Raw genomic sequence first — 26,966 nt, 5'->3', positions numbered from 1 at the left:
GGCCCCGCCCCACCCCCCGCGATTTGGTCTCCAGAGCCGGCGCGCGCGGTTCCCGTCACTAGCACGCGCGGTGGCGGCGGCGGGAAGATGGCGGAGTCCGGCGGCAGCGGTGGCGCTGGTGGCGGCGGCTTCGGCGCCGGTCCGGGCCCCGAGCGCCCGAGCAGGTGAGACCCAGCCCGCAGGGTGGACCTGCACCTGCTTCAGGGCAAGAGTGGCCTATGAGGAGTCCTGGGGGGTCCTAGGGGTGCGGGATGGCTTGGACCAGCTCGAGGATATTTACGGGGGCTGCGGGCTTTAGGTGGCCATGGAGTACTGGGGGGACTGAGGGCTATTCATGGGGCATTTGATGGCTGCTTGGGGGCCCCGGGACCTCCAGGCATCTGCATGCGTCCGTAGGGGCCAGAGAGGGCTTTGAGGGACATGGAGATCTGAAGGGAATCCCAGGGGTTCCTGATTGTGATATGGCCATGAGTAACTGAGGATGCCAAGAGGTCTGGGAGGCAGGGAGGTCCTGAGTAGGGGCCATAGGCAATCTTGCAGTTGTTGAGGCTGTCCTGGGGATTCTGAAGAGGGGACTGGGGAAGCTTGGAGGGCTGAGGCCCAGGGCTTCCTGGAGGGTGCTGAAGGACCCTGAGGTTTCTAAGGGTGGTCCTGAGAACGTGCTGAGGGGATTTGGGGTGGGTGAGGACTGGAAGGTTGGGAGTAGGAGTCACAAGTGAACCTGAGGGCCTGAAAGAGACCCAAGGGATCTGGGAGAATCTGAAAACAGAAGCTGGTGCTCTCAGTGAGTTCTGATGGGCAGGGAGGGGTCTGGGGGTTCTGGCGATCCTAAGGAGCTGAAGTGGGTCTTGGGAAGCCTGAGAATGGTGTAAAAAGTCTGAAGATTTTTTTTTTTTAAATACATGGGGAGGGTCCATCTTGGGACTCCTCCCTCTAATCCTCTTGGGGTATAAATTCCCACTCCCTAGGGCAAAGAACTTGAAGCAAGGTCTTGCCCTCAGGTCATGGTGGAAGAATTCACCCCTTTTGGTCTGAGAGAGGCCCCTTTATCTTTGGCCAGGTCCTAAGAATGGTTGTTTGAACCCCAGAATTGGCATAGCAATTGAAGGTGTTTATATGCATTGTTCTGAGTTCTCAGAGGGAAAGAACACCTGTGTTACGATGCAAGACCTTCCTCTGTCTTCCCATTGCCCAAGGCCAGCATGGTCTGGATCTCTTCATCCAGGCCCACCAGGACAGCCTACTACCATTGGCTGGCCGAGCAAGTAATTTGCCCTTTTTCTCGCTTGTGAGCTTATGGGAGCAAATAATTTCAGCCAATGTTATAAATGATAAAGTGGTTAATACTGGTGTGTTGCAGAGTCAGTCCTCTTTGTGGGGACCTGGGTGCTTGAGTTGGGCTTTAGAGGCCTATAGTGGGGAGCAGGGAGAAATCAGTAGATTTGGGAGGACATTCTGGGGGGGTAGAGTGGATAGGACTTGGTGACCAGCAGGAGGTGGCATGTAATGGACAGATAAGAGGTAACATCGAACCCTGCTTTGGGCCCTGAGTAGGGATAACCTGGGGCAAGAGCGAGGTATAATTAGTAGCATGCTGTACAATTCACTCATTTTACCTGAACAGCTCTTCAGTTTTAATAAATTTATAGAGTTATTTATCCATTAACACAATCCAAGTTTTCAGAACGTGTCCATCACCACAATGAATTCCTTCAAGCCCCCTGCAGTCAGCCCTTCTCCCAACCCTGGCCCCAGGTACACTCTGATCTGCTGTCACTCTCTGTCGTCTTGTCTTTTTAGAAACTTTATATGACTGGAATCATGTGATATGTGGCTTCTTGTGTCTGGCTGCTGTCCCCTAACAGAACATTTTTGAAGTTTCATATGTGTTGTCACAAGTATCAGAAGCTCACTCTTTTTCACTGCTGCCTAGTATTCCATTGTACTGATGGACATAATTTGTTTGTCCATTTACTGGCTGTTGGACATTGGAGTGGTTTCTATTTTGATAATTGCAAATAAAGTTGTGGTGAACATCTGGGTATGCATCTTTGTGTGGGCATATACATTCTCTTTTAAAAAAATTTTTCTTTAAAACATTTATTTTTATTTATTTGACTACGCTGGGCCTTAGTTGCAGCATGCGGGATGTTTTAGTTGTGACATGTGGGATGTAGTTCCCTGACCAGGGATGGAACCCAGGCTCCTTGCCTTGAGAGTGTGGAGTCTTAGCCTGTGGACCACCCGGAAAGTCCCTGTGTGGACATACACTTTCATCCTCTAGGAGTGGAATGTCTGGGTGCTATGGTAGGTGCAGGTTTAAGTATTTTTTCTTTTTTTTCCAAGGTAAAATGAGTCTTTTATTTATTTGTACTTAAACTTATAAACCAACCAGTCAGACTAGAACAATTATTATCATGATGTGGCAAAATATAGAGCATCTTTCCACAAATACCAGAGGGATGAACAAATAGGAGCTGTAATAAAACAGAGCAAAAGCAGCAGAGGAATCAGTGAAGCACACTGTGGTGTAGCCCTTCACTGCAACAGCTGAGGTCCTTAACAGGCAGGGCCTTTGTATCCCAGAAAAATGTTAAAAATAGTTAATCACATCTTTGTGCTTTTGTTTCCTATTTTTGAGATTAGATTAAAAAATACAGAATGCATCACAAATTTGAGTGTCATCCTTGTTCAGGGGCCGTGTGAATTTTAGTATTGTTCCAATTTTAGTACATGTGTTACCAAAGCAGCTCTTGGAGGTTTAATTTAAGGAACTGCCAAGTTGTTTTCCAGAGTGGCTGCACCCTAACTGTACTCCCACCAGAGATGTGCAAGAGTTCCAGTTGCTCCCAACACCTGACAGAGCCAGTCTTTAATTTTAGCCATTCTAAGCGTACATTGGCATCTCATTTTGGTTTTATTTGCATATCCTTATTAACTCATGATGTTGGACATCTTTTCATGGTCTCAGTGGCCACTCAGGTCTTTCGTAAAGTGTCTTTTCCAATCTTTTATTCATTTTTTTCCTTGGCTTGTCTTCTTGACTTGGACTTCTTTTCGTGTTCTGGATACAAGTCCTTTATCAGATATACTATTTGCAACTATTGTCTCCCAGCCTGTAGCTTGCCTTTTTGTTTTTTTAATGGTATCTCTCATCGGGCACACGTTTTATCATCTTGAGGAGGCCTCCTTTATCTAGTTCTTCATTATGGAGCTTGTTTCTAGTTTCATATCTAAGAAATTTTTTCTAAACAGAGGCTTTTTTTTTTTTTTAACATTTACTCGCTTGGCTGCGCTGGGTCATAGTTGCAGCGCGTGGAGTCACTGGCCTTTCATTATGCCACACAGGATCTTTTAGTCAAACCGGACCCCCTGCATGGGGAGTGCAGTGCCACAGCTGCTGGACTACCAGGGAAGTCCTGGAGGCATTTTCTTTTTAAAGATATTTATTTAATTTTGGATGTGAAAGAACCTTCAGGCTTAGTTGCTCTGCGGCATGTGGGATCTTAGTTCCCCGACCAGGGGTTGAACCCACACCCCCCGCATTGGAAGGCGAAGTCTTAGCCACTGGACCCCCAGGTAAGTCCGCTGGAGTCATTTTATTAAAAGGTACCCCCCTCGTCTCTGAGATGCCCATTTGCCTCCTGCCCTCCATCCCAGTGGAAAATCTGCTGTCTGGAGCAGCTGATGCAGGGAGGGTCTTATCCCTTAGATGCTCGTGTGGGAAAACAGCGAGAATCCCTCATATGGTGAGATGGAGCATACAGAAGGGAGCTCAGCATTGGAGAGAGACTGCACACAAGATTCTTGCAAGGACCCTTCTGAGATGTAGAGGCGCTTGTAGGGCTGGTCATTTATTCATTCCTTCATTTATCCCAAACCCACCATACCAGTGCATGACCTGCCTGTACCTCATTCCTCCTCACCCTTCCGTTCTAAGACCATGGCCTCTTAGAGGCACCTGCCTGACCCCCCTGAGCTCAGCTAGCCCCAGGAACACTTTTTATGGTCACTTTGTTGTGTTGGCTTTTTGGGGTAAAATTTACATAACATGAAACTCACCAATTTAAAGTGTTCCATTCAGTGGTATCCAGCATATTCACAAAGTTGTGCAACGATCACCTCTGTCTAGTTCCAGAACATCTCCATCGGCCGAAAAGGACATCTTTTTCCCATGAGCGGTCGCTCCCCATCCCCCCTCCCCCAGCCCCTGATGACTACTCATCTACCCTCTGTCTCTATAAGGTTCCTGTTTTATAAATAGAACAATACAATGTGCGACCTTCAGGGTCTTTGACTCCATAGAATGTTTGCGCAGTTCATTAACAAGGTCGTATGTATAAGTACTTCATTTCTTTTTATGGCTGCGTAACATTCCATTGTGTGGACGTACCACATTTTGTTTATCCACTCACTAGGTGAAGGACGTCTAGGTTGGTCCCACCTTTGGCTGGTTTGGATAATGCTGCTGGGCACATGCATGTATAGGTTTGTGTCTGAACCCTGGTGTTCCCTTCTTCGGGGTCTGTACCAGGAGTGGAATTGCTGGGTCCTGGATGCACTCACCACCCTACACTGCTTGGTGTGCTTGTTAGTAGAAAGGCCTTGAGGGTGGAGAACATGTCTGTCTGTCTGGTGCACTCTTGGTCTTGTTTGCCTGGAGCAGGGGCAGCCCAGAGGAAGGAAGTGTTCAAAAAATTTGGTTGGGAGGGAGGGGTGGGGCGGGCCCAATGGATGAATGAATGGAGGTGGAAAAGCTCTCTAGGGCTTGCAGTCTGGCTGGTTGGAGTCCCTAGTAGGTGGTCACGTCCGTCCCTTGTCTTCTGGGGGAGACTTGTGGGGCTGCCCAGGACTGGGGGAGGCAGGCCCTGTCTGTGGGGGTGGTTGGTCTCTCAGCCTTCCAGGTGGTGCCTGCATCTGCCTTGTCCCATGAAGGGTTTTGTCATTTGGCCAGGGGCGGGGGCGGTTCCTGTCTTTCCCTTAGCCCTTCCAACAGTCCCACAACTCAGAGAACTGTCCTTAGGAGTGATGGCGTTCCCCCCTCCACCCAACAACACCCCCAGCGTTATGTAACTTGTTTGTTCCGAGTTCACTTTTCTGCAACCAGTGGGGAGGAAAAAGAAAGAGAAAAGCTTATTCTCTTTCCTTCCTATCTCGAGGGATCAACAAAAAAAACCCGTTGCCTAGTAGAGACGGTCGTTAATGACCAAGCCGAACCTCCAGGATGGACAGAGCGTGGCCGCCTTAGCCGGGGGCTTGCTGAGGGGAGGTGTGATCCTAGCTCCAAGGCTCCGTCACACCAAAGATCCTGGTTCTGCTGCAGCCCCCCTCCCAGCTCCACCTCAGGCCCATGACGGGAGTTTAGACTCCTAGAGAGAGAGGAGGTTTGTGGGGCGTTGCGAGAAGGAGAGGGACCTCTCCTGGGAGTCGCACCACCGCAACTGAAATTCCATTGCTGTGAGGAGCCCGGCCAGCTCGTTCAGGAGGAGCCTTCTCGCTACAGAGGCTTTTCAGGTGCTGGGCCTTCGGCATTCCTCTTTCCTCAGCCTGTCTTTCCTACAGGTGTCTGGATGGGGCCCGGTCTCCCTGACTCACACCGCTTCTGGGGGACAAGGCAGAAGCATCTGGTAGAGGGCCACGCCAGCCGCAAGTGTTTCCCTGGGAAGCCATACCTGGGATACCGCGAGAGTGGGTTTGGCACGGTTCAGCCACGGCATCTGCTCCTGGCTTGGTGGCTTTTGCTTGTTTAAACGCCCTTCACCAGCCATCTCTGGCTGCACACTAGGTCTTTTCCACACATCTCCAAGGCTCTGGAAGGGTCCAGCCCCCCCAACCCCTGTGTGAAAGACTGGAGGAAGATTTGGCCTTCTGAGAAGGTTCTTGTTCCTTTGGCCTCATCATCTTTTCAGCCGAGAGGGAGAGGCCGGAGTCTGACCCTCCAGGGACAGGGGCTCCTAGGAATTCTGGGAATGTAGCAGCGTCAGGCACCTCGTGAGACCCGCTTGCTTGTTGCATGCCTTGGGCATGTCTGCAACCCTCTGGGTGTTAGAGTCTTCGTTTGGGAAGTGTTCAAAGGGCACCCGGCATATTGCACGTGTGTGTGTGAGTGTGGAGGTGGCAGTGTTGTCCTGCAGTCCTCATGCTGTTAGCATTCTGTCCACTGCCCACGTGGACACGAAGGGACCCTGGGGTGTTTGGCCGGTTTTGTTAATGAGCCAGTGTGGCAGGTTGGGAAGAGAAAGCTGGTCTCTTAGTCTAGGCTGCCACACAGAATGTCATAGACTGGGTGGCTTATAAACAGCAGAGATTTATTTCTCAAAGTTCTGGAGCCCGAGAAGTCCAAGATCAAGGCGCTGACAGATTTGGTGTCTGGAGAAGCCACTTCCCGGTTCATAGGCACAGTTTCCTTGCTGTGCTCTACGCCGTTCTCTGGGGTCGCTTTATAAGGGCACTGATCCCATTCATGAGGGCTTCGTACTCATGACCTAATTAATCGCCCCCCAAAGGCCCTGCCTTCTGACGCCGTCACGTTAGACCATCGCAGAGGTCTCAGCATGTGAATTCTCAGGCTTTGGTAGCTGGCTTGAGCAGGTTGAAGGACACTGATACGTTTACTCGGTGGCCGTGTAGCAGGGTCAGTGGGAGAACGGAACACGTCAAGTCTGAGCTGCTTCTGCAGCAGCACAGGTGCAGATGGCACCTGTGAGCCTGCCCGCTGGGAACAGAGTGGAGCCTGGGCTGTGGGCCTCGGCAGAGTGCGAGGGTTGGGGCAGTTGAGTCTGGGGCGAGGGAGGGAGCGCGGAGCTGGAGGCGCTTAGGGCCGGGGCTGAGAGTGAGGCGCCCCTTTCTTCACCTTCTGGGTCCCTTGAGCTCACGATGTGAAATAGCTCTAAACTCACCCCGAATTGTGCAGCCTGATTATCTCATAGCTGGACTGCTTCCAGCCGGTAGCTGCAACCCCCAGGGGACAGCCTTCTTGTTGTCGGCCATTCTTATGGGATAGGAAGGTTTTATTAGCCTCCGCTGTCATTGTGCCATCCCTAGGGAGCGGGCTTAGTATCCTTAACTTTCCTTAACTGGTTATTTTTTTCTTACTGATCCTCATGGGAGAGCTCAGTGAGGCCAGGTCAGAGGTTTGTGCCTGTCTCCCCGCCCACTTTAAAGAGGGGCTTCTCTGTACTCCCACCCTGTGGCCTTTGGGCATGTTTCAGACTCAGGGTTGAAGGCCCTGGAGAAGGGAGCAGGGAGGGCAGCTCCCCAGCACGCCCAGTTCCTCTCTCTTGTGGACGGTGCTCAGCACTTATCTGGCGCCTGTTTGTTCTGCCGGCAGTTGTCAGCTGCCTCCTGTGCCCCCACCGCTTTGTGTGGTGTTGGACATACAGGGCCCCTGGACAGAGGGGCTAGGCCCGTGTGGGTTGCTCACACCCCAGCATGTGGAACTCTTGGGCCATCATTTCCCCACGGTTGCCATAAATGATCCCGAGGCCGAGCTGGAGATTCCTGTTTTCTCCAGAAGGTTCTGGGAACCCCCTTACAAATGAGGTTGACCAGAGGCTCAAGGTTAGGGCCATCAGCTTGGGGGAAGGGAGGCTCCAGAGGTGCACTGTTTTCTGGGTACAGGCAAGTGGCACGTGTAGATTCTAGAGGTGGAGGAGCCTGGCTTTTTAGGGATCCTGAGGGCAGAGAGGAACTGGAGAGGGTGAGAGGGAGGAGGGGGAGACAGAGGGGCGGGCGTAGGGTTTGGGCGAGGGGCGCCTGGGTCAGATCCGTGTTTAGGAAGGGTCCTTCTGGCCGGAGATGAGCCAAGGTGGGAGGCCGTGGAGATGGTGAGCTGTGAATGGGTTTGGGGAAGATTGCAGGTGGGACTTGTGTGACATGCTGACCCACGGTGGCAGCCAGGCAGGGCACACCAGCTCTCAGGCTTCCGCCACGGACCAAGGGGTGAATACTGAGAGGTCCCCCTCAGGCAGGGGGAGGCCCCACTCGGCTTGAGAGTCTCTGCTGTCTGAGAGCAACCAGAGGAGGCAGGGAGCGGAGACAGACATCTGGCCTGGAGGGCTCAAGGTCCCCCCTCTCTCCTGGAAAGTCCTCACGCCTCGCCTTGCTCAAGGGACTCTGCTCTCCCACCAGCCAGGACCTGGTCCTTCCCAGTTCAGTCCCGCCTCCGCTCTGACCTCCTCCTCAAGAGCACTCACCGTGCGCGTGCTGATTTGCTCTTTCTTCCTTTAATCTGTTGGCGCACAGTGACGTTTCCACCTTTGAGCCACATCTAGTTCCGGCCCTTCCTTCCACCTTCTCCTCATCCTGCCCTGACTGACTTGCCCTCCTTCTTCCTGTCCCCCGACTCCCGCTGGTGGCACCCTCCCAAGGTGGGCTTCAGACTGGGCTGCTCCCTTGCCTGACATCTGGCCTGGAGGGGCTTCCTAACTCTCAGAACAGTGTCAGAACAAAGTCCGCTTCTCCATGTGAGCCCCTTGGCCCCTGCCACTGCTCCCCAGACTTCCAGAGCTTGCATCTCCAACAGCATGCTGGCACCCCTCCTGGCCTTTAACCTCGCCTTCCCTTGGCTGGAGTGACCTGTCCCAGGGCTTTGCACAGCTCCAGGGTTGCCTCCTCGGGGCCTGGCCACTCTGCCCACTCTGACCCCGCTGCCTGCCCCTTTGTTCTCTGACCTGTGCTCGTGGTCCATTCTGTGTTCTTAAGAGTCCATGTCCCCTGGAATGTGCGCTCCCTGAGGGCAGGGCTTCATGGTGGAGGCTCTGATACAACCTAGCAGGTATTCTCCCCACAGTCTGCAATGGGTTTGCCAGAGGAGCTGGCCTGACTGGAGGCTCCTGGAACAGCCCTCCACGGCTGGCTCAGCCAGGGTCACTCTGCTCCTGATTTGAGTTAATGGCAGGAATGTTGTTGTTCAGTCACTCAGTCGTGTCCGACTGACTCTTTGTGACCCATGGACTGCAGCAGGCCGGGCTTCCCTATCCTCCACTGTCCCCCGGAGTTTGCTCAGCCTCATGTCTGTTGGGTAGGTGACGCCATGGTTCAGGCAGAGAAACAGAAAGTCATGGGCGTTCGGTCAGGGACCCCGCCTCCGTCAGGGAGCAGCCGGTGGGCAGTGCCCTTGAGCGTGTGCTTCGTGGAGTTCACGGCCAGAATCACGGTGCTGCGTTGAAGACGAGAAAACATGCTGCTGCTCTCCGCGTCCAGCTGCCTGCAGGGGGAAGTGGGGGGCTGGGGCCCTCCTCCTCCTCCTGTGGTAGCCGCTCCACAGCTGTGCAGACGGCTCTTAACACTTGTTAACCCCGAGTCTCCAGTCCCTTCCTCCTCCCCCGCCCCTCCCTGTCTCCCTCCAGAGAGGGCTGCTCAGGACTCTCACAGCTCATCCCCCCATGGCCAGGAGAGCGTTTCCCTAACATTCCTCTGCAGAGTGGGTTTTGGGGCGCATCCAGGGTGATTTCAGACCCCTCGCTGAGCAGCCCAGCCGTTGAGCTCTTCCCGTGGACCACCTCGCCGCACACTGAAAATATTGTGATTCGGGAGGAAGTAACCGGCACCTGGGGGGAGTCACAGACCTTTCCTGTGAGGGAAGCAGCTTCCGGAATTGAACACACTCAGCCTGGAGGAAATCTTGAGGGGTGGACCTCTGGGCTTTTAAAGGCCTCAAGGGGGGGTCACCCGAGGATCGAGTGCCGAAGACGTTTTCTGACGCCACAACTGCGAAATTCCACAGGGGTCAAAGGCAGACGGGATCCGAGCGGGGCTGGGCTGGGCTGGGCTGGATATCCGGAGAGCTTGCCTCTCAAAGGGATGTTAGAATTTGAAACAGCCTGCTGGAGGAAGCGGGAGCAGGCAGACACGGTCACCCAGAATCTCCCACGGCCAGAGCTAAGAGTGGGGTGTTTTCCCGAATGGGGGGCTTGGGGGGTGGTGACAAAGTGCCCGTGAGCGGCAGGCACATGGGGGGCCCACTGTAGACCCGGAGGCAGACTCCACTTGAAAAACTCCCAGGACTGTCGTTAAAAGCCATAACTGTGTGCTGGCTGGGGTGGAGTCTGGTCCCGGAGGGCTGCTTGTGGTCTTTTTTCTCCCCGCTGCTGTCATGCGAGGGGTAATGGCAGCCCCTGTGCCCGTAAGGCGGGCAGGCTGGGAATACGCAAGCGTCTATGCTCCACGTGAGCCACTTGCAGAGACTCTGGTGTTTTTCCTGCTGAGGCTGATGGCCCTGGGCTGCCCTGCAGCTCCGGCCTTAGGCATGCTTTCAGCATTTTAGCATTTAGAGTTGCTGAACTTTCACAGCAGGGGGCACGGGGAGCTTGCTGACCTTCGCTGTGTCCTTCCAGGCAGGCGGGGCCCAGGCTGTCTGTCTGGCCCGCAGAGCTGTGAGGCACCCTCGCCTCCACTCCCAGGGCAGGAAGGCTGTGCGCACGTCAGGGAGAGGGGGCAGCTGGAGAAGTGTTGGCTCCACAGTGGTTTTTCCAGAGGCTCGTCTGGAGTTCAAGCCCCGGATTTGAAACTTCTGACATCGAAGACCCCCGTTGGTTCCAGGAGCCAAAACCTCAGCTCACTGCCCTCAGTTAAAAAATAAAAGCTCATCGTTCATGTAAAAAATAAGTTCAGGGAGAATTCCAGTTTTAGGTACATTAAATACAGGGCTCAGATGGTCCCCTGCAGTCTGTGTCTCCTGTCCCTCAGCTCTCTGACTTCCTTCCTGGTTGGGCAAGGTGACCTCACCTTGCTTCCCACCATCCTGGCAACCCTAGGGGGAAGACAGGCTCCCATCCTGGTGGCTGCAGCGAAAGTCCCAGGGAAGGCTCTGGTTGGGTCAGATGGGTCACGCCCCTCTCCTGGGACCAGGCTGGGGCCTGGGAGGCTCTGGGTGGCCAGGCTGCGTTGTGGGTCTCCCTTTTCAGCCCAGGGGTGGGTCTCCTTATCCTTACCGCTGGGGCTGAGAGTGAAGGAGGGAAACGGGTCCCTTACTAGAGGAAGGAAGGGATATTGGCACCCCCACAAATGGAGATATTCATGACTGGCCCCTTCTGTTGCCCAAGTTTATGCTGCTCTTAGAAGGTCCTTGCTGAGCCATGCCAGCATCTTTGTCTGCTTGTGTATGGCCTAGCATCACTGGGCATGAGCATGTGCCATTTGGCAGGACTGTCCCTCTCAGAGCCTCCCCACCTGCCCTGCCAGGGGAGGCAGCTGGGCTGGGTCCTGAGGTGTTGGAATTTTCAGTGCTGGAATCTCACGGGATTTCCCAGCAGTGTTCTGGGGCCAGGCAGTCTTGTGCCTGCTTGCCTGATTTGTAGAGTGAAGAGGTTGTGCTCATTCACCTGGCCACATCTCCGAGCCCAGGGCAGCAGGGGTAATGTGGGGGGATGGGGACTTACTGGGATCAGCCTCTTGTCCGTGGGTGGGAAAAAAGCAAGCGAAGCTTCTGCCTGAGATCTGCTTATTAGCCACCCTTTCTGCCCCTGGCATGGGGGCCCTGGCTGAGCTTTGAGGGGTCGTGGAGGCTGTAGGGAGTCCTACCTAGGCCATGAGGGCAAGGAAAGCCTTGGAGGAGACTTTCTGCTTCGAGAAGGCTTGGAAAGGTGGATGCTGGAGGAGCGTGGCAGAGCTGGTGGGCTGGAGAGTGCAGCGTGGGGAGGAGGGGTGGAGGGGACGGAAGGAGCTGGCTGTTTGCTCAGGGCATAGCATGAGCAAAGTGTGCAAGTAAGACATCCCAGAGAGAAGCCTGCTGAGGGCTTCCTGGTTGAGCCCAGTCAAGGATAACATACCCATTCCCAGGAGTTGGACCAGGGGGTTGAGTGGAGGGGATAACAACAGCAGGTGTATGCGACAGGCTGAGACGGGAGTCAGGCCCCAGCTGCTGCTGCCGCCTGGCAGCCGTCTAGCTGCCCCCTTGCCCATTCATCATCTGTCCGTCCATCCATCTCTCCATCTAGCCACGCTTCACCCACCCACCCTTCCATCCACTCGTCCATCCAGCTATCCATCCATCTGCTCATTCATCTAATTAATCTACCACGTCCCTCATTATCTATTATCCATCTACCCCTCCATCCATCCGTCCATCCATCCACGCACTCAGCCATCCAGCCATCTAATCAGCAGGCATGACCGAGCTCTGAACACATGCTGGGCACGGCGCCAGGTGCTGGAACACAGCAGGAGACAGAGCCCACCCTGCCCTGCCTGTTGAGACTCCGGACTCAGCCTGGAGGACACAGACAGACTGGAAATGGATGGTTTACTCGATGGTGTGATGGGCAGGCGAGGCAAAAAGAGCTGGGGTGGGGAGTCAGAGTGGTGTGCAGGCTTGAGTGGGGCCTTCCTACTGGTGACCTGGCAGAGTGGGGTTCCCCCTCATAACAGCTGGGGAGCTAACAGGTTTGTCCACCCTCTTGCCCCGACTGCCACTGAGGAGCCGTGTCCTGCCCTCCTTGGTGTCCAGCTCCGCATGCACCTCCTGGCTCGGCCTTCCTGGTGAGTGGTCCCTGCTCTCCCAGCCTCAGTCTCCCATCTGCATCATGGCAGTGATCAGGGGGCCATCCACCTGGGGCTGCAGAGAGGCTAACACTGACCTCTGACGTGCCCTGTGGCCTTGGGTGGGTGCCTGAACCTCTCTGTGCCTCAATGTCCCTGTCTGTAAGATGGGGTGATCGTGGTGGACCCCTCTCCAGGCCGCCCACCAAGAGGTGAGCTGGGAGCCGGGTCGGCACTGCTCCAGCCCACAGTCCTGCATAGAGTGGGTGCTTGCTTGCAGGGAGGGGGAGGGGGGTATCTTGTAGGCAGAGCACTTGCTGCTGGTGAGGGAAGGGGGTGGGCTGTGTGTCGCCTTGAGAAGTTGCTGAAGTTGGGCGGGTCTGGGATTGGGGAAATGCTGCCCACAGGGTCCTTTTGTCTATCAGCAGCGGCCAGACCCCACGTGTCCTGGACTGAGAGGCTGGGCTGAGGCCAGAGGGCCTGAGCAGGAGGCACAGCGGGACTTGGGGGGCCCTGCACGAACTGAGGAGCAAAGCGTGGGGAGCTGCAGGGGGTCTGGGTAGGGAGGTGATGGACATGAACGTCAGTGTTGCCTTCTGCTGGCGGGAGAGTGGGCTGCACCCCAGTAAACTCCGGGGGAGTGGGGGAACCCACGCAGTGTGTCCTTGCCACAGAAGGGCAGGATGATGGCGCCGGCAGCACATTCCCCTCAGCCAGGAACGGAGCCAGCACCGAGTGAGGCCGTCTGGTGCTGGGCTCTGTGCGCAGGATCTCGCCAAGATCTCGCCAGGGTCTCGCCAGGGTCTCGCGAGGCTGGTGACTTGCAGGGCCACACAGACCCCCACCTCTGCTCCACGCCCCTGGGAATTTGCTTCTTTTTACCTGTCTGGGTCTTTGGGAGGAGCTCTGCGGTGGATGTGGATTCTAGAACCCATCTGCCTGCCTGGCTCAACACTCAGCCTTCCTGGCTGTCCCGTGAGGACCCTCGAGGGCCACCAGTCCCAGGTGCCCACAGGTGGCCTGGTTCCCTCCTGCCCACATGCCCCAGCAGCGCCTCTCTCCTGTCGCCTCAGCACTGTCCTACAGGCGTGGACAGGGAGGAGCCACGGACAGATGGGGCAGGGGTGGCCCTGCACGGCAATGCCCTGAGGACCAGGTGGGCAGGTGTGACCTGGTTCCCTCCTGCCCACACGCCCCAGCAGCGCCTCTCTCCTGTCGCCTCAGCACTGTCCTGCAGGCGTGGGCAGGGAGGAGCCGCGGACAGACGAGGCAGGGGTGGCCCTGCGCGGGGGTGCCCTGAGGACCAGGTGGGCAGGTGTGGCCTGGCACTGCTTTGCGGGGCTCAGGGCGAGCATCTCTGGGGGTGCTGTGCTCCCAGGCTGAGCTCACAGGGTGCCCCAGTTGTGCCCATGGCCTGGCTCTTGGAGGAGGCAGAACAGGTGGGAAGGCGTGATTAGTCTCTGCCCCTGCCTGGCCCGCCTGGCCTCCCACAGGGTCCACAGATCCGCCTTGGCACTGGGCATCCTGATTGAAATTACAGCAAAAGATGTAGGAAGCAACAAGCATGGTCTAAACAGCCTAACTGCTAATGCTGTGGAGAGCGCCCAGGCTCAGGGGCACATGGGGTCTTGGGCCCTGGCCAGATTTGCTTTCTCTCTGGATCTCTGGGCCCCCGCCGTCTCCCTCAGCGGTTTGGCATCCTGGCCTGCTGGGACACTGCTGTCAGGACCTTCATCTGCTCCTGGGTTCTCCACTTGTCCACCCAGCAGCCCTGCTCCTTGGTCCGCTGCCCAGAGAGCCTGAGGCTCCAGCTCTGCCAGAGGCCCACAGGCTGCCCCTTACTGCGGGCCTGCGGCTGCCTGGGGGTGAGGCGGGCGGAGCCGGGCTGGGGCGAGTGGTCCCAGGAGGAAAGGTACTGACGTTAGCAAGGGGGCTGCAGGCCAGCCCGCGCGTCTGAGGGCTGCTGCCAGGTGCCAAAACACGGTGACTCCATCCTTCGGGCTGCGAGTGCAGGACCCAGAGCTGCGAAATATTGTGGTAACCACAGCAACAGCGGCTTGCGGGTGTCTGCCCTTGGGGGCCATGTGGGACCCTGGCTCAGACGCACCTTTTATCCGTGGAGCTGCGACCCCAGGGGTCAGCACAGTGGCCTTGGCCGAGTCAGCAGCTGCCGAGGAGCATTAAGTGGGAGCAGCCTGCGGATGCGGGGGTGGGGGCGCTCGGGCCTCAGTTTCACCACCTTGGAGAAGACACTTGCCACGCTGCCCTCCTGGGCTGTGCCCCGCATGTGCTCCGTCAGCGAGCCTGCTGTGTGAGGGGTCAAGCGGGCGGGAGGAGCGGCCAGAGAAGCTTCCGGTGTGGTTGGACAGGAGGCCAGGGGTGGTGGTGTGAGAGACAGGCCAGGGAAGTGGCAGGCGGGCGGCCGGTGCTTCTCCGTCTGCAGCCCAGCCCCGTCCCCAGCCCCCGTGCCCCTCTCTGTTCTGTCCCCCATCTCTGGGTCTCTCTTTCTCCCTGGGTCTCTGTTCCCCCGTCTCTGGGGCTCTCTCTCTCTGGTTGCTTTCTCTCTCCCTGGTTTCTTCTTCTCTGGGTCTCTCTCTCTCTCTGGTCTTTCTCTCTGTCTCTCTTTCTCTCTCTCTCTGGTCTGTCTCTCTCTCTGTGTTTCTGACTCCCTCTCGGGGTCTCTGGCCCCCTGTGTCCCCCCCCCCCCCCCCCCCCCCCCGCCACCACAAGTGCAGCGTCTTCCTGCTGCTGTACCCAGGACGCTGGGGCGGAGTGGCCTGGAACTCCCTGGTACTGCGTCGGCCGGGGCGCGAGCCAACCAGCTGTGCTGCGCTGCTGCGCTCCATCGAGCCACATGGACAATAAAACCAAAATTGGCTTTGAAAGTGGAAGTGCTCTCCGTTTTGAGGGGAAGTGAGGGAATTTGCATGTCAGAACAGTATGTTAAAGGGGCAATACCGTCAGACTGTTCTGGCCTGAGTTTTGGGCTCCATGTGGGGGTGGGAAAGGATTTTACAAAACCCCAAAGAAATGTTTCCATGAAATTCTTTCTTGTTCTTGCCTCTTCTCTCTCTCTTTTTTTTTTTGGACATTCCAATGAAAAGAGCTTTCCGGGGCTTCAGATCTCTCCTGTGAGCTTGGGAAACCGATCGTGGAGACCAGGGCCAGCAGGCGGGTGAGGGCAGGAGGCGGGGAGCACCCACCGTGCCGAGTGCTGTGCCTTACAGCTCTCAGCGCCCCTGAGGGGCCTGTTACTGTTCACGTGGCCCCGCACCTCCCACGGCCGCCCCTCACTACGCCATTCTGCCTTGGACTTGGGTCCCCTCAAAGCAGGTTCTGAGGCAGTGGCTCTAGCCCATGGTGTATTTTGGGCTGTTGACCTCATGAACAACTAAGGGGGAAGGAGGGAGCCCAAGCAGGGGGTGCCAGCCAGAATCTGGTGACAGCGCGGGCAGTGGGCTTTACTGGCTGGGGAGGCCCTGGGGATCCTGCCATGGGTGTCCTGGGCGGGCTTTTCCCGCACACAGTCCCACCAGCCATCAGCCCTGTGCAGGGACACCCTTAGGGAGCAGCCGCCGTGTCCCCGTGTCACGCCTGGGCCTGCACATGCCCGAGGGTGCCCGATGACAGTGCCAGGGGGACATGGTGTGCGGGCTGGGGTCAGGACAGCAGGGGGCATGCCCTCCGTGGCCAGATCCAGGCTGAGGGTGCAGCCGGGGTGGCCTGCAGAGACGCCCTGACCCGGCTGCTGACGCATTGGCTCCGATGACTCAGCGAGGGTGACCGTGGCTCGGGTGGCTGTCTGGAGGCTCGGACCAGCTCAAGGCCTGCCGCCGCCGCCTTCCTGGGGGCCGTGGCCCCGCCTCACTGCCGCCCCCTGTCTGGGCCGGCCTGAGTAACGGGCCTTCCCTTAGTCATCGGGCCCAGGCTCCGGCCCTCCCTCCTCCTGCTGCCCACCTCCGCCCAGCCACGCCTGCCTGTCTGTCCAGGCTGGCTGCCTCTCTCCCTCCCCGAGCTCCCCAGAGGCTGCGAGGTGTGTGTGTGGGGGTAGATGTCAGGGCGTCAGAGACAGTTGTCCCATTTCTGAGATGGGAGGAGGAAAACAGCCTCCTGAGGTGCTGGGCGCCTTGCTGGCGGCACAGGGAGGCGGGCCTGGGGAGGGCGAGGCATGCGCAGAGAGGGGCTGCTTCCTGCCCACGTGGCGCAACGTAGGCTCCATGCCCTGTAAGCGGCAGTGCTCTGGGCTGGGTTGGGGTTTTCTGGGCTGAGGTGTCCTAAATCCCACATTGTTGCTGTTGTTTAGTTACTCAGTCGTGTCCGACTCTTTGCGACCCCCTGGACTGTAGCCCGCCAGGCTTCTCTGTCCATGGGATTTCCCAGGCAAGAATACCGGAGTGGGTTGCCATTTCCTTCTCTGGGAGATCTTCCTGATCCAGGGATCGAACCTGCATGTTCTATGCTAGGAGGCGGATTCTTTACCTCTGAACCACCAGGGGAAGCCCTATAGGAGATTTTTAATGCTCAGAGTATGCACAGCCTCCATGCTCAGCTGGAGGGCAGCCCTTTGTGCTCTCTTAAAGGGTGTCTAGTTTGTTTCCCATCTCCAGCCCCCAGCGAATATCCTCACACATCTCTCAACTTGCACAAGTAAGTGTATCTCAGAAAAATCCTGGAAGCAGACTTGCTAGGTTGAGAAGATGAGCCATTAGAATTTTGCTAGGTCTCTCAAACTGCCTTCCTGGGTGTTGACCCATTTCAAACTGCCTCTGGGAATAGACAAGAGTGTCTTCTGCCAGATGGCCTGCCTGATGACTCTGCCCCCCCCCCACCCTGAGGGGTGAAGCCAATCCTTTGGGAAGCACACTTTTCTTATAAGTGAAGCTGACTATGAGGTCCTTCCAAGAAGATGTGCTTCATTTCCCATGAACCATCAGCCCACAACCTTTGCACATCTTTCTGTGACATTGCTGGCTTTGTATTGATTTCTTGGTGCTCTTTATATATGAAGGACCACAGTAAATATATACTCAGGGACCAAGCAGCTCCAGGATGAAGTTACCTCAGGTGTGAGATCTTTCTTCTGGTGAAAATATGCGTGGGTGTACCAGTCCCCAGGGCTCAGTGGAATCACAGGAAATCCTCCTATCTTGCCTCACACTCTCAGAGGAACTTCGAAGAATAAACTAAAGCTAGCTAAAAGCAAAATGGCAAAGGCTGGATAGTGGGAGTGTAAAAATGTGTGAGGCGAGGGGTCCATGGAGAGGCCAGCCAGGCTCAGTTGGCACCTGCCATGAGCCAGCGCTCTGTGGGTGGCTCCAAGCTTCAAGTTCCCAAGCACTTGGTCCCGTTCAAAGGCAAGTGGGCAGCTTGTAGGGGTGGTGGCAGGGTGCAGCCCCCCACTGGGCCTGGCCAGCCAAAAGTGAAGCTGGGGAAAATAGGGAGTCTGCCGTCCCTCATTTCCTGGGAGGTGATGGGGGCCCCGGAGCCTCTTGGCAGCCCTCTGCCTCGTTTGAGAGCTGAGAAAAATCAAGACTCAGAGGTCTGAGGAACATGCCTGAGTCACGTGGCTGGCAGATAGCAGGGCGGCCTCAGAGTCCTGCCCTCTGCACCTCACTCCACGTGCCAGGGCCTCGAGTGGCGAATGCTGTGGTGTGGCCCTGGCAGGCTTTTCAAGTGGGTCTGGCTGAGATGAGTCTCCCAGGCTTTGGGTCCTGGCCCAGCCTTCCAGACACTGCTCAGGGCTAGGCTCCAGGTTTGCGTGACTGTAGGAGATCCTGGCGATGCACGAGGCATGCTGGTGCCGTCTGTGCATCACTTTTCACCCGCAGCTCCTGCTGTGCACACAGAGTGGTGTCTGTGGAGAGTGGCTCTGTCGTCCCTGGAGTCACCTAGTCCAGCCGAGTCTGCGTCGATGTCTTAACACTGTCCCTGGTTTGAGGTGGGCCTCTTCTCCACCGCCGGGCCCCGGGAGGGAGGTTCCCATCAGCTATCGCTGATCCTAGGCCGCTGTGCTGCGCAGGGAAGATGGCGCCTGGCCCCAGGCAGGAGGGGGCCCGTTGCGGGCTGGAAGGTGACCCCGCACAGGGATGGCCCTGATGGAAGCCAGGCTATAGGGCCAACACCCATACCAAGCCCCTGTGCTCCCAGGGAGAGGCTGGGCGCCTCTGTCTAACCTCAGGGGTGGCAGAGCTGGGAGGAGGAGAAGCTGAGGACATCCCCACTTTCTGGCCTCTGCCCCTCTCTGCTCCCAGCTCCTGTTCCCTCCCACGGGACACTGACAGGCCCGTTCTGGATAATTTGACCATGTTGGGTCCCCGTTTCCCTGACTGTGTGCCTGGCAAGGGCCGGCTGCTCTGTCTCATTCATTCTGTGTCCTCCCACCCTTGGGAGGGGGCCATGGGGCTGACAGAAAGCCCTGAGGAGCTCGGGATGGACCCGAGCAGCTCCAGGATACTTGGAGGCTCTTATGGGACACGGTGTTGGCTCCGGCAGTCCAGAGCCCATTGTGGAGTGTCGGCGAGAAGACACAGTGAGACCCTGTCCCTGGAGATGTCCTGGCCAGGGGATGGGTGCAGTTTGAGGTCCTCTGAATCCCGAGGATCCGTGATCTTCAGAACGGGGTCATTCGCGGGCCTTGGGAAACCAAAAGGATGGAGACCTGGGTCCTAGCAGTGGCCCCTCCAGGACGGATGGCCTGGACACAGCAGTACTGGGAGAGGTGGGGGCATGTGAGGTGGGCGTGCACTCCATTCAGCCAGGCTAGAGACTCAGGGTCCTCCTGGGCCCCTTCCCTTCCCTCCTTCCACAGTCTGCACACCCAGCCTCCAGGCCTGGTTCCTGGCGCCGCTGGCCCGCTAGCCTCTCCAGCGCAGATGCTCTGAGTCGCTTGTGTTCCTGCCTCCGGGGACAGGACGGCTTTTCACTCAGACCAGGTGGTGTCCCCCGACATGTCCCCACACCTTCGGAATCCTGAGCACTTTGCAGGTCTGTGGGCAGCGCCCAGGGCCCTGCACCCCCTCTGCCCGTTGACTTAGTTCATCTCCTTTCTTGAGGCTTCTAGAAGGGCCACTGAGGTGGGCAGCCTGTGCGAGTTGCTGACCTCCTGTCGGCAGCAACTGAATGCCGTGTGCTTGGCCCCGATCATGTTTGGGGAGCTGGTGGGCAGTGGGAGCCGAGAAGCCTTCTTTCTCCTCCTGCATTCTTGGAAAGACCAGTGCCCACATTCCTGGCCCTCATTTGTGGGCAGGCGTCTGTCCCAGGAATGGGAAAGCACGTTCCAGAGAGCTGGAGGCCATGGGGAGTGAGCAGAGGACTGGGGACGCTGGCCTTTGCCTGGGGGAGGGGGAGCCTGGGAGAGTCCTGGGAAGGTTATTGACTCCATGGAGGCTGAGGGGCATGTGCCTTTCTTTCTTTTTTTAAATGAGTTTGGAGTTTTAAAAACATGTATATTTATTTGACTGGGCTGGGTCTTAGCTGCGGCGTGCAGGATCTCCGATCTTCCTTGCAGCACGTGACTGGTGAACTTTTAGTTGTGGCATGCAGGCTTACTTCCCTGACCAGGGATCAACGTGGCTCCCCTGCATTGGGAGCTCAAAGTCTTAGCCAGGGAAGTCCAGGCATTGTCTGTTTCTGTTGCATTTGGAGAATGAAGTGATACATTAGGGCCTCCTAAACTCTTAACTTATTTATTTTTTTTTACTTTAGTGTTGTTTAGTTGTTAAATTGTGTCTGACTCTTTTGAGACTCCATAGACTGTAGCCGTCCAGGCTCCTCTGTCCATGGGATTTCCCAGGCAAGAACTCTGGAGTGGGTTGCCATTTCCTTCTCCATAAACTCTTCACTTATTGATGCATTTCTGCAAAAGTTTTCCAAGATGAAATAGCAAAGGGGATGAAGGGGAGTGAGTAGGAACAGTAGGGATGGAGCCACAGAGGGCCTCGTGTACTGTGAGGCCCTGGAGGTCGTGGCTGCTTTCGCACAGGACCTGAGAAGGCTCCAAGGACCTTGAGTTTTGTTTTGTCTTTCGGGTGAAGTTCATATAACATAAAACTCACCATTTTAAAGAGGATAATTCAGCGGCGTTTAGTGCTTCGACAGTGTTGTGCAACCAGCGTGTCTTTCTGGTTCCAGAACGTTTTCATCACCCCAAAGGGAACCCTGGGTGGGCAGTCACTCCCCACCCTCCACCCCCAGCCCCTGGCAAGCACTGACCTGCTTTCTGTCTGTGGATTTCTGGACATTTCATATAAATGGAATCATGAACATGCGACCTTTTGTGTCTGGCTTCTTGCACGTAGCCTGAGGTCTTCAGGTCTCTTCCCTCTGGTAGCCTGAATCAGCTCCATTCTTCGTCATGACCGAGTAATATTCCGTCATATGCGTACACAGTTCGCTTACCCACTCATCCACTGGTGGGCATTTGGGCTGTGGCCACCCCTCTCCTTTTCACTTTATTTTTATTATAGACAGCCTTTGCCTTGTGCACCCTCGTTTTGATGGGATGTGCCAGAATGTGTCTTCCTTCTCCCATCCCCCCAGCAAGCTGCCCCCACAGGTAAACCCATCTTCTTGAGGGCAGTTATACTTGGTTTTATGGCTTCTTTACATTGGCCCCAGGGTGACAGGAAGATCCCATGCGACCTGCTGCTTCCTCAGCTCGGGTTCAGTGCGCCTGTGTCCTCCTACCGCCCTGGGTCCATGGGGTTGGGACGCCCCTGCTGGTCCAGTGATCAGAACTCCCCGCTCCCACTGGAGGGGGCCCGGCTGTGATCCCTGGTCCTATCAGGCAAATGGCCACGGGAAGCAGAGCGGCGGTGACTAGGGGCTGGGGGGGACTGGCAGTGGGCATGGGTCTGCCTTCGCCTCACTGATAGCTGTGATGGTTGCATAACTCTGTGGGTGGATTTTATGCCACTGAATTGTACACGGCAAAATGATGACTGTTATATGAATCTCACCTCAATTAAATTAGAAGGAAAAGGATATGTGGGAGCCTCTGTGGGTCTTGCACGAAACCTCGCCTGTTTCATAGGCGGCCAATGGAGTCTGTACGTGCACCTCCCCCGCCAAGGCCAGCCAGCGGGCAGGTGGCAGTCACCACTGGGACCCAGGTCCGGCTTCCGCTGCTCAGGGATGGGTTCTGGCAACTTCACTTCCACCCAGGGCAGCTTCCTGCCAAGCCTGCTCAGGGCCCCTGGGTGGAGAGCAGACGGCTCCATGGCCTCTCAGCTGCCTGCCCACCTCTGCTCCCCCACAGCATGGCTGACAAGAACGGGGCCCTCAAGTGCACCTTCTCGGCCCCTGGCCACAGCACCAGCCTCCTGCAGGGCCTCGCTGCCCTCCGCGCCCAGGGCCAGCTCCTGGACGTCGTGCTCACTGTCAACCGAGAGACCTTCCACGCGCACAAGGTGGTCCTGGCTGCCTGCAGCGACTACTTCAGGTGCGCGCGGGCCCCGGGGTGGAGTGGGGGCACCGCCCGTCCCAGAGGGACCATCCCAGGGCTGTGCCTCCAGCTGCATCCAGCCCAGGATGGCTTTGAGGGAAAGAGGCTGAGGTTTGCCCATCTCTGGGTTTAGAGAGAAGCCAGATGTCCAGTAAGCCCGCAGGTTTTTCCAGGTTTGCTGCTTGTTCAACCCGGGGGGACACGGAGCAGACAAGCTGAGCATGCCTGGGGGCAGAGGTGGGAGCCCGCTTAGCAGCTTCTGCCCTGCGAAGGCGGCAGGGCGCCGTTGGGTTTTCATTCTGTCTTTGATGCCTGCTTGTGCCTAACGCTGTTCTGGGCCTTGGGAATTTGGCAGTGATCAAAGGCGTGAATTCTGCCCTTGCGAGCCTGTGTGCAGGCCGGGGGATGGATGGTACACCTAGTTGGCAGCCCCTGTGGGTGCCAGACTCTGTTCAAAGTCTCTTTCCTGAAGCGCTCGGCTGGGCAGGGGAGTGAGGGTCCCACCCAACCATTCTTACCCGTGGAAAGCTGTCACAGCTTAGGGACAGTCTCCGCATTCCCTTAGTGACCAACTGGTCAGCTTCCTCCTGCCACCTGAGAGAGCTGGGGTGCCACTTGGGGGAGGTTCTTCAGCCCCACTTTGCCGGCCGTCTCTTAGAGTCCCAGCCCAGGTGCCCACCCTGGGCCTCACGGTCCTTGCAACTGGGGTGCCTTGCCTGGTGCGCCCCCTGGCTGCCCGCCTCACGGGCTCAGAGAGGCCGTTCTGGGGAGCTGGAGCAGCCAAGCCATCTGGGGCGCCGCTTCTATTTTTATTCTGGATTTGGGGACGGGCGGGCCGGCCGAGCCAGAAATGCCCTTTAAAGGCTCCTCTGCGCTGGCACTGCAGTCGGAGAGGCCTTAAAAGGCAATGCTCCCTCCCATCGCCATGATCGCTTCTGCCTTCGATGGGCTGATGGAACTTGTGGGGACACGGAGAAGCGGGGTCCGGGGGCTGGTGGAGCGCTGCTGCCAAGGGTTGGGTGGTGGTTAGTTGGTGGCCCCTGGCTGCCCCCAGCTTGGCTGTCTCTGCTCCTGGCCTGAGCTGGGCCCACCCAGCGGGGGACTAGGGGTGCACATCTGCCAGGCGGTGTCTGGAGTTCTCCCCTCAGGCAGCTGTCATGGATGTGTGCGGATGGGAGTTACAACTCCGATAAGGTGCCAGCTGGTCCCATGAAAGGACCCTGCCACTCTCCATCTTCTAGAACTTGCCAGGAGCCCTGAGCAGGCACTGGGGTTCTCACCCCTCTTCCTGGTAGGGGACCCTCTGGAGCCGTGGGGGGCTGGGACCCAGGGCCCGTGTGTCTCATCAGCACTCACGTGAATACCGCTTCTTGGAGCAGGAGCGCGTGGCGGACAGAGCCGGGGTCACTTGCTGCTGGGGTGGGGCTCACAATGGACTGGTGTTCCTTTAGGCCATTCTCAGGGGGCTTCTCCGACCACCTAGGCCTCGGAGATGGCAGGGACCCTAGCATAGCTTCCTGACGGGCCCTCTGACCTAGGGACTCTCACCCCTCTCCAACCCATGTGACAATGACCCAAGACCCAGGCTGGGGAAGGTGGAGCCTCCTGCTCCGGTGGGCCAGGCTGTCCGTAACCCGCGGTGCACACTGCCGTGGGGGACCGTGCTCTGTCTTTGGAGCTTGCCGCGGGGGAGCTCTCCCAGGGCGGGTGTTAAGGTGGGCCAGGGGGACCCGTCCTTAGTCAGTCCAGGCGCTCAGCCATGTCTGACTCTCTGCGACCCCGTGGACTGCAGCACACCAGGCCTCCCTATCCATCACCAACTCCCGGAGCTTGCTCAAACTCATGTCCATTGAGCTGGAGATGCCATCCAAGCATCTCATCCTCTGTCGTCCCCTTCTCCTCCCGCCTTCAATCTTTCCCAGCATCAGGGTCTTTTCCAGTGAGTCAGTTCTTTGCATCAGGTGGCCAAAGTACTGGAGTTTCAGCTTCAGCATCAGTCCTTCCGAAGAAAGTCCTGTCCTCAGAGTCAAAGCCAAACCCAAGATTTGGTCTCCTCTTGTGGAACTGCACCCACCCCGCAGCTCACAACCCTTGGTTTTCGCCCTCTGAGTCCGTGGGCCCTAGCACTGCTAACCTCTGGGTTAGGCTGGGCAGGGCCCCTCGTGGGGACAGTGTCCGGGGTGTGGGGGCCAGGCCTTCCCAGGCAGCACACGGCCCCTGGGCTGGCCTGAGCCTCCACGCTGTGTTTCCGACCTTCAGGGCCATGTTCACGGGTGGCATGCGGGAGGCGAGCCAGGACGTCATTGAGCTGAAGGGCGTGTCGGCCCGCGGCCTGAGGCACATCATCGACTTCGCCTACAGCGCCGAGGTGACCCTGGACCTGGACTGTGTGCAGGATGTGCTGGGCGCCGCCGTGTTCCTGCAGATGCTGCCCGTGGTGGAGCTGTGCGAGGAGTTCCTCAAGGCCGCCATGAGCGTCGAGACCTGTCTGCACATCGGCCACATGGCCACCACCTTCAGCCTGGCCTCGCTCAAGGAGTCAGTGGACGCCTTCACCTTCCGGCACTTCCTGCAGATAGCCGAGGAGGAGGACTTCCTGCACCTGCCGCTTGAGCGCCTGGTCTTTTTCCTGCAGAGCAACCGGCTGCAGAGCTGTGCCGAGATTGACCTGTTCCGGGCGGCCGTGCGCTGGCTGCAGCACGACCCGGCCCGGCGCCTGCGCGCCAGCCACGTGCTCTGCCACATCCGCTTCCCGCTCATGCGGCCCTCGGACCTGGTGGACAACGTGCAGACGCTGGACATCATGGTGGAGGACGTGCTGTGCCGCCAGTACCTGCTGGAGGCTTTCAGCTACCAAGTGCTCCCCTTCCGGCAGCACGAGATGCAGTCGTCACGCACCGCCGTGCGCTCGGACGTGCCCTCGCTGGTGGCCTTCGGTGGCACCCCGTACACGGACAGTGACCGTTCCGTCAGCAGCAAGGTGTACCAGCTGCCCGAGCCGGGTGCCCGCCACTTCCGTGAGCTGACGGAGATGGAGGTGGGCTGCAGCCACACGTGCGTGGCGGTGCTGGACAACTTCGTGTATGTGGCCGGGGGCCAGCACCTGCAGTACCGCAGTGGCGAGGGTGCCGTGGACGCCTGCTACCGCTACGACCCCCACCTCAACCGCTGGCTGCGCCTGCAAGCCATGCAGGAGAGCCGGATCCAGTTCCAACTGAATGTGCTGTGCGGCATGGTGTACGCCACGGGTGGCCGCAACCGGGCCGGCAGCCTGGCCTCGGTGGAGCGGTACTGCCCGCGGCGCAACGAGTGGGGCTACGCCTGCTCGCTCAAGCGCCGTACATGGGGCCACGCAGGCGCCTCGGCGGGGGGCCGCCTGTACATCTCGGGTGGCTACGGCATCTCGGTGGAGGACAAGAAGGCCCTGCACTGCTACGACCCCGAGGCCGACCAGTGGGAGTTCAAGGCGCCCATGAGCGAGCCCCGAGTGCTCCACGCTATGGTGGGCGCCGGCGGCCGCATCTACGCCCTCGGGGGCCGCATGGACCACGTGGACCGCTGCTTCGACGTGCTGGCCGTGGAGTACTACGTGCCCGAGACGGACCAGTGGACCAGCGTCACCCCCATGCGGGCCGGCCAGTCTGAGGCTGGCTGCTGCCTGCTGGACAGGAAGATCTACATTGTCGGGGGTTACAACTGGCGTCTCAACAACGTGACCGGCCTTGTGCAGGTGTACAACACCGAGACGGACGAGTGGGAGCGCGACCTGCACTTTCCCGAGTCCTTTGCGGGCATCGCCTGTGCCCCCGTGCTGCTGCCCCGGGCCGGGGCCCGCAGGTAGCTCCGCGGACCCCGGTTACCGGCTTGGCTGTCTGCTGTTTCTGCCAGGGGCTTGGTGGGCGCAGGTTCCCGCACAGAACTGGGCCGCCCTACCCCTGGGCCGGCCTCCTGGGGCCTGCTGCGTGCATACGGCACCCTCTGCGCCCCTGCTTCCTTCCTGAAGCAGATTCTGGCTCCACGCCCTCGGGGGGAGCCTGCCAGCAGCGTGGCTGACGTGCTGTGGCCGCCAGCTCACACCCGAGGCGGTTTCCTTGCCCACCTCATGTTCTCCCTGGCGGGTGGGAGTAGGGGTCTCTTTTGGAGTGTGTGGCTTTGTCTCCCCTCTCTCCCCTCCCTCTGCCTGGAGGTCTGAGACATTCAGATGCGAACTCATTTGATCCTCCAGTTCCCCCGCCCACTCTGAGTTGCATGTGTCTTTTTTTAAAAAAACACACCCCAGATCTCTGTGACACCCAGGAGCAGGAGAGGCGGCTGGGAGGTGCCTGACTTGGGGTGGCCAGAAGGGCATGTTTTTGCCTCCCCAGTGAGCCCGAGCTGCTGAGTGGGAGGGGACCAGTGCTCCTTTCCATCCCTGACCTGGGTCCTGGCACCTTCAGGGTGTGCGATCGCCTGCTTTCAGGAGGGAAAACCACAGCCACCTCCCAGAGATGGTCCTTAGGGGCCTTAGGCCTTCCGTTTGGCTCTGGGTGACGTGCAGGGCCATAACAAGAACAGGGCTGAGGCTCCTTGTCCCTGGCCCTGTCCCACGAGTGAGCGGGGACACGGGCCTCAGAATCTCACAGCGCATCTGTCCCGTGGTTTTATTTCTGCCCCTTTCTAGCCCTCTGCTCCCCCACCCCCGCCCTGTGTGCAGGTTGGCATGCCGCCGGGCCTGTGCCCACTTGGTGCGGGAAGTCAGGCAGGCTGTGAGGCTGCTCCCTACGAGGGATTTGCGGCATCTGTGGCCACGTTTGTTTTGGAGTCTAAACCTCAAAACCTCTTTTTTTGTTTGGTTCTCTTTTGCTTTTTCTTAAGAGGCCAGCACTGCTGTCTTATAAACGAGATTTGTACCCTTGGGGCAACTTAAAGTGTCTCTTCTGCTGCTAATGGACGATTGATGTCGTGTCTCTGTGACCCTCGCACCATGTGAAGAATTAACCTCAGACCTTAGCAGACGTCGCCGCCTATTTTCCTTATATTTAATAAAAATGTTATGGTAAAAAGA

General features: G+C 57.7%; 1 protein-coding gene and 1 pseudogene across 2 annotated transcripts; one reads left to right on the top strand and one right to left on the bottom strand.

Moving 5' to 3' along the window:
* Nucleotides 1–26,966, top strand: KLHL26 (kelch like family member 26). Of its 2 annotated transcripts, XM_069589038.1 has the most exons (3): nucleotides 1–164; nucleotides 21,737–21,919; nucleotides 24,182–26,966. In XM_069589038.1, the coding sequence occupies exons 1-3, from the start codon at nucleotides 88–90 to the stop codon at nucleotides 25,761–25,763; spliced, it is 1,842 nt and encodes a 613-aa protein (XP_069445139.1). In that variant the 5' UTR covers nucleotides 1–87; the 3' UTR covers nucleotides 25,764–26,966. The 2 variants fall into 2 exon arrangements, with proteins under 2 accessions (XP_069445139.1, XP_069445140.1); XM_069589039.1 differs by lacking the exon at nucleotides 21,737–21,919 and having other exon boundaries at nucleotides 38–164.
* Nucleotides 2,651–2,750, bottom strand: LOC138441892 (U6 spliceosomal RNA; annotated as a pseudogene).

This window comes from Ovis canadensis, chromosome 5 (genome assembly GCF_042477335.2).
Source record: "Ovis canadensis isolate MfBH-ARS-UI-01 breed Bighorn chromosome 5, ARS-UI_OviCan_v2, whole genome shotgun sequence".
NCBI classification, from domain to species: domain Eukaryota; kingdom Metazoa; phylum Chordata; class Mammalia; order Artiodactyla; family Bovidae; genus Ovis; species Ovis canadensis.
The sequence above is the reverse complement of the archived record's forward strand: the minus strand, read 5'-3'. Positions and strand labels throughout refer to the sequence as shown.